This window comes from Perca fluviatilis, chromosome 8 (assembly GCF_010015445.1).
Source record: "Perca fluviatilis chromosome 8, GENO_Pfluv_1.0, whole genome shotgun sequence".
In the NCBI taxonomy this organism is placed as follows: Eukaryota; Metazoa; Chordata; class Actinopteri; order Perciformes; family Percidae; genus Perca; species Perca fluviatilis.
This window is the reverse complement of record NC_053119.1, coordinates 19,816,568-19,823,154: the sequence shown is the minus strand read 5'-3', so window position 1 is coordinate 19,823,154 and position 6,587 is coordinate 19,816,568. Positions and strand designations below refer to the sequence as shown.

Genomic DNA, 6,587 nt, shown 5'->3' with positions numbered 1-6,587 from the left:
TTGGCTCACTTTTACTCACAACATGCTAACCGGCAACATAGGATTCCATTCACTACGCTAAGCTAACGGCAGCGCTGCCGGTGTTGCACCGGACTAAAACAATGCATGCACAAAAAATGCGTTGGCCCACCTATCTACAGTTAGGGGAGACCGTGAGAGGCCCTATTTCAGCAAACAGTGGCGTATACCTTTAAGTTTCTCTGTAACTCACAGGAAGACACTCACGCCAAAGATCATCATTGTTTCTCTAATTGAAATGTATTTAATAGTAAATATTCAAAAAGCCATGGGTGCATATCCAGAGAGGTGTACCAATTACAAAAGACAGACTGGAAACAGCTCCAAAGTCAGTAAAATCAGTATTGCATGGGATACCTCGATCACTAGAGGGCGCCACCAGTTTAACCTGGCAATACAGTGCAATCATTCTGATCAGGGACTTTATAATATGGACTTTGTATTCCATTTGTAACATGACAATCTTGTAATGCTTAATTTTACAGGTCTGTAATTTACTAATAAATTATCACTATTTTCCTAGGGAAGTTTCATACAAAACTAGTCATATAAAAAGCAGAGAGTCAATGCAGCAGGTTGAACATGCAAGTATAATTCAACATATATGAAATATTAAACTTCAAATAATTAATGAATAATGAATCAATATTTACTTGGATTTAAAACAGAGCAGTTCCTTTGATGAAGTTTCTATTTCCCCTATAATCAGTACCAGTGGTGGAATGTAAGTACATTTATTCAAGTATGTACTTAAGTACAATTTTGAGGTACTTGTACTTGAGTAGTTCCATTTTCTGCTACTATATATTTCTACTCCAATAGCCTACATTTCAGAGGGAAATATAAAGGACTTTTTACTGTACTACATTTATTTGATAACTTAAGTTACTTTGCAGATTCAGATAAAAAATACAAATATAGTAATAATTCTCAGGAAATTACCTATCCATAAAATAAAACCTCATTCTCATTCTCCGGACCAGACTGAGGTGATGAAACAGTGTTTGACTAAAAGAAACTTGACAAAGATTTAGTTTTTGTTCATTGCTAAAGTTCTAAAATCCCAATGTGTCTAACAAACAAATATTATTGGATGTTTAAGTATTTTCAGTATTTAAGCATTTTTTGTATTTAAGGATGAAGCCTTAGATGAAAAGCTTTGTTATTGCTGGTGCAGTCTTGATTAGTCTCCAGCAGGGAGCCATGCAGAGATTATAGCCTCTCTTTTAATGTTAAAATTATTCCATGTAAATGTCAGATGCATGATAAAGCCTGCACAGACTGCAAAAAGTCAGTTTACCAATGGTTTGTTCCCTTCAAAGCCAGCATGGGAAAAAGACAGAGTGACGCTTGATGTTGAGCAAGATTATCTGCTAAACCATGTTGTTATTGTTGAGTTTGGTCCACTCAAAGATGTCCTGCTCGCACACAATGTCTGAGTTGATGAGCAGGTAGCGGTCACCGACGCAGAAGTGCTTCTGGCAGGCGGCACACTTGAAGCACTCCAGATGGTAAACCTTGTCCCGCACACGCATCGTCATCTCAAATGCTCGAATCCTCTTCTCACAGGAAGCACAGAGACCGTCCTGACCGAAAAGCCTGAATGGATGAGAAGATATCAACATAATACTGAGAAGGAGATCAAAAACATGAAACTTTAAGGAATCCCTTGAGTCTCCATTTAGCTACTGTGGATCTATTTCCCTGACCATATACCTATACTGGAATAATACTACTGATTTCTGTTTGTGGTCACTTGATTAAACAGATCTTTATCCAGGACTATTGGTGTATTTGTAAGTATTTATAGCACCAGAACAGTGTATGTGACTCAAAGTCAAGTTTATTTCATCCATAAAAATGGATATTACAGTGCTCATACCCGCCTAATACAATACAATAAATACAATATAATACAATATAAAATAACAATACAATACATAAATACAATACAGAATTTATAAAAATGTACGTTTAAAGTGCTTGTTGTGCTCTATGATAGTCTGAGGTATAAAAGAGAGAGCATACCGCTTAGTTCGTGTCACAGGAGGTCTTAGCCTACCACTACATTCCATAACTCTGCCAGTCAAATTACCATGAAGAGGGTGACCCGGGTCCCTCGTTATTTTCTGTGATATTTTTGCCAGACGGTCGTCATATACTTGATCCACTGTATTTAACTCTCCTACCATTTTTCCAGCCCTTGTAGTCACTCTATCAATCCTGGACTTCTTGGTTATCCCAGCATTCCCAACCCAACCCACCACATAACTCCAAACACTACATATCACTGACATTAAAAACATTCTCACCACATCTGTATTCACCTTAAAGGACTGCAACTTCCTCATACAGTATACACGTGGACTTAATTTTTTGATCAGTAAGTAAACATGATCTGACCATGTTAGCCTATCATTAAAAACAATGCCCAAATACTTGTATGTGTTCACTCTTTCTATTACTGAACCTTTGATTTCCACTGCCTCAGTTGTCATCTTATTTCTCCTGTAATCAATTACTAATTAATCAATACTAAGTTATCAAAGTGCCCATGTTCATCATAGGGAAGAAACATGTTACCTAATGCTCATTGATGATTGACAGCAATTGGGGTCTGGCTATGACAGGCTTCGGCTACACAGACATACTTGTTGGTCTTTTCTTTGGATTTGACGACAATAAGAACAAAACTGCGAACTAACAAACCGCTTGATTAAATCATGATGTTACGACAATGCACCATCGGACCAACCTGAGGTAGTCTCTCCGACATAGTTTTCTTCCCAGCTTGTAGTAGAGCCGGCGGCCCACCTCCCCGAGTCGACAGCCACACAGGTCGCAGCTCAGGCAGTCCTCATGCCAGTACTGCTCGATGGCCTTTAGGAAGAATCTGTCACCGATACTCTGCTGACACCCACCACATGTCAGCAGAGACGGGGGCATCTGGAGGACCTCATCCACGGGCTCCCTAGACCAGAAAGAAAACTGGTCAGAAAAACAAATATATTCTAGGGATACACCAAATGTTAGTTTTTATTCTCAATTAATTCATTTAATTACCCCTGTTATCTACAATGTTTGTTAATTTGTTCATATTTTGAGATTTTCAAAACAATAGAGCTTAGAGCCCAGACTTTCAAAATGGTCTTGCAATGCCTATTGGTCCACTGATTCTAATATGTCCATCCTTAGTTACTTACAATTGCAGTTTGATACTGTCCACCTGAGGGAGCCATTGGATATTGTAAAATATATTACTCTAGCCACAAAACAAATGCTACTTTATTAACCCCTTACAATTCAATGTTACAGTTTTCTTTCCCATTAGGAAGTTTTAATTTTAACATTAAGCTTGTATATACAATATACAGACAATCTTATACATCGTCTGTACATTGTATATAGGTTCATCTCAAGGGGTTATTCCTCCGCAATAAATAAATGTCAAATATGTATACTTGTATATGTTGTTCCAATTCTTCATTGAAGATGGTTAGTGAAATATTCAAACCCAAGACTTCTTCATGTTTTTTGTGGCTTCACCATTAATCAAATGTAAATTTTGATGTCTTGTACACCAGCTCAAAGCCTGACAAATTTGGTATTTAATTTTTCCACTAGAATTTAAATAAAGTTCATCATGTTTGAATAATGTTTGGTTGCACATTTTTGTAATTACTGACCCCTGGCAGGCAGCTGCATTTGAAGGAGAAAGCCCTCCTATATACAGCATATTATGCCTTTATGCAAAATAGCCTATAATAAAACGCCTGCAGACTTAAATATCTTAGGCTACCTTTAGGACCCTTCACTCACACTGAACTTCTTCTTACTTGAGCTATTTTTATTCCCTGTTAAACACACTTTTAACAGTCTGCTTCTGGACATGAACGTGGTCATTTGTCTTGCCTATCAGCAGGAGAATCCTGACCTCATGCTATCAGCCATCTGCAGTTATAGCACGTGAGATAGTTGTCACAATGATGATGCGTGCGTCCTTGAATGTCTTTTTATATCAGAAATAATAATATTGCCTGTTTATGCCTAAGCTACTTACTCATTGGCTTCCAGTGTCTTCCTCTCTATAGTGGATGTCATGTCTAAGATATGATGTCCAGCCGGATCCAGATTAGGTTTCAGAGTCCACAGCAGCGGCTACCTGTGAAGCTGCCTGCGGGCAGACCAAAGCCAAGACGCGCTGCACCTGCTCCCACAGCCTCCAAGACGCCGGTTTAAGCTTTTCGTGTGTTAAATTAATAACCAATTGAGGAAATGGCCGCAAGAGAAGGCAATTTCGCTCTAAACAGCTAAGCGATGATGGAGGAGACTGTCATCATTTCCTGAGGCATTGACCCGCGGTGACACTTACATGTCTCACAAGTCTATATTTTATCATCCTGCAGCGACTTTGCGGACTGTCCGTTTAGTAAATTAAAACACAGTCAATCCGATAAAAAAGGTCACTTGCGGGGATCTCCGTGTCCGTGCGTCTTTTTTAACTGAGCGGGCTGCAGACGCGCTCCACTGTATGCAGCCGTGGTCACCGTTATTGTGCGGCAGCAGCATCGTGTTTAAATACGTCGGGCTCCCTCGGTCTCTGCTTTCGTTTCCCTCTTCCTGCTCACGACTGTTTGACAATGGGGGGAAATCGGTCTTAAAGCGACAGCTAAACACCGCACAGCCTGCTCAGTCAGGCCTGGCGGGGAGTTTTAGGTCGTGACTGAGACTAATGAGTTCATTATATGCTTTGCTTCACCAAAGTGCCGATAGGACAAAAGATAAAGAGTGGCATGAATTAGTACAGGCTTCGTGTATTTTCCTGGTAAATAGCCTACAGTGGACTGCAATTAACAGGGACGAGAAAATGTAGTCTGTAGAGAGTTGTTCAACTTTCAACCTTTATAAAGGATTTATCAGTTGTAATGGCTTTATCAAGAGTTAATAAATAATGTCCTAGGCCTAATGTTTTATAGATCAGTTGGCCTATATGCTATTAATTAGAACAACTTTTGGGCTAACAAGTTGTGAAACTTCTCTCTGGCTGGTGAGTCATTAACAATGGTGGAAAGTAACTACATGTACTCAAGTAGCCTACTGTATTTCAGTACAATTTTGATATATATACATATTATAGATTAGAGGTACTACATACTGCTGATTAGACCTATTCAGGCTGAAGTTGTACACATCTATGTTGGGATTTAAATAAGCTCACCAATTTGTAACTTGTCCCACAACAAAACTAACAGGGCAGCCACTGAAATCCCAAAATCATTATTCTTTTTTATCTTGTTGCACAAAACTGTGTGCACAAAAGATGAAATATTCGACATTGAGGGCTCCACAATTTAACATTCTGGTTCTGCATAATGAGTACTTTTATTTTTTATACTTTAGTAGGCCTACATTTGGCTGGTAATACTTAGGTACTTTTACTCTCAAGTAGAATTTTGAATGCAGTTTATTTATACGCAAAACTATCAAAACAAGTATAAGTACATACTAAAAGAATGAAGAGACACAGTTAGTTTTAATGTAGTCCAAGTCCAGGAGTGCTCCTAATTAAAGATATAAGAGAAGTTATATCAAAAGCCCTTGTTTAGTTGGGCATACAACGCTTACCGGTTTCAACCTCATCAGGGCAGAATAGTAAAAAACTGATAACACTGATTTCTGTATAGGAACAATACACAATAAATAAAACATTGCATCACACAATTATGTCAACATAAGTTGATAGATTGCAGTTTCCAATATATATGATTCATCTTTTTTTTCCTCTACGTTTGTCTTCTCACAGAGCTTTTGAATTACAAGATAGGCCTACAAACTAAAGAACTGGTGGAGGAGAGAAGATGACTAATGCTATAAAAATACCCCAAAAATATGATCTTTTGAAAGTCGTTTCTGAGAAATGAATGCAATTATATTTGTAGTTGGTGTCCTCACAGCCTTTCTCTTTCAAACCAGAGCTGCTGTTGGCTCTTCCTCTTATCTGCTGCCAATGCCTCGAGGCTGCCTGCAGGAGGGAGGGACACTGACAGCAGTTGGACTGGGCAAGGAGATAAAGCACCTCAACTCAGCTCCTCAGCCAGATGCAATGGTGGAAGATCGCAGGCAAACTCTAAATTCAGGTTGAATGCACCCTTGGGCTAAACAGTTGTTGGACTGTTTAGGCTCACTGAATAGATACAGGGGCCCAGAAGCAAGGTGAACATGGCACCGTGTTGTGCCAGCTACACAGAAAGCAGAGCAGCTTGACAGAGATAAAACTCACTTTATATCCCTCCAATGAAAAACATTTTCAGTGCAAGGTTTTTGCCTACTGTCTTTGTACAAAATAACAGCACAGTGCAAGGGCTATGTTGATTTTCTTAGTCTTAACTAAATAAAAAATGGCACACATTTGAACCCTAAAATCCCCCCTTTTACTTCCTTTAGGTAGTCTCACCACCAGGTCCACTCTGCAGCTGATCTGGAGCTTTCCATCATATCACACAATCTTCCTCAGCCAAAAGAGTTAGTCTTGACAATCTTTCCACATGGTCTACTCTGTAGCTGTTGTG

General features: G+C 39.0%; 1 protein-coding gene across 1 annotated transcript; it reads right to left on the bottom strand.

The window, feature by feature from the left end:
* Positions 1–238: 238 nt before the first annotated feature.
* Positions 239–4,730, bottom strand: lmo2 (LIM domain only 2 (rhombotin-like 1)). Its single transcript, XM_039809504.1, has 3 exons — positions 4,079–4,730; positions 2,774–2,989; positions 239–1,617 (listed from the first exon to the last, which is right to left on the bottom strand). The coding sequence occupies exons 1-3, from the start codon at positions 4,117–4,119 to the stop codon at positions 1,392–1,394; spliced, it is 483 nt and encodes a 160-aa protein (XP_039665438.1). The 5' UTR covers positions 4,120–4,730; the 3' UTR covers positions 239–1,391.
* Positions 4,731–6,587: the final 1,857 nt, after the last annotated feature.

Coding starts and splice junctions, on each gene's coding strand:
- lmo2 (XM_039809504.1), bottom strand. CDS start 4,119: ATGACATCCACTATAGAGAGGAAGACACTGGAAGCCAATGA. Junction 2,990..4,078: donor AAGACACTGGAAGCCAATGA/GTAAGTAGCTTA, acceptor TTTCTGGTCTAG/GGAGCCCGTGGATGAGGTCC. Junction 1,618..2,773: donor TGTCGGAGAGACTACCTCAG/GTTGGTCCGATG, acceptor TCATCCATTCAG/GCTTTTCGGTCAGGACGGTC.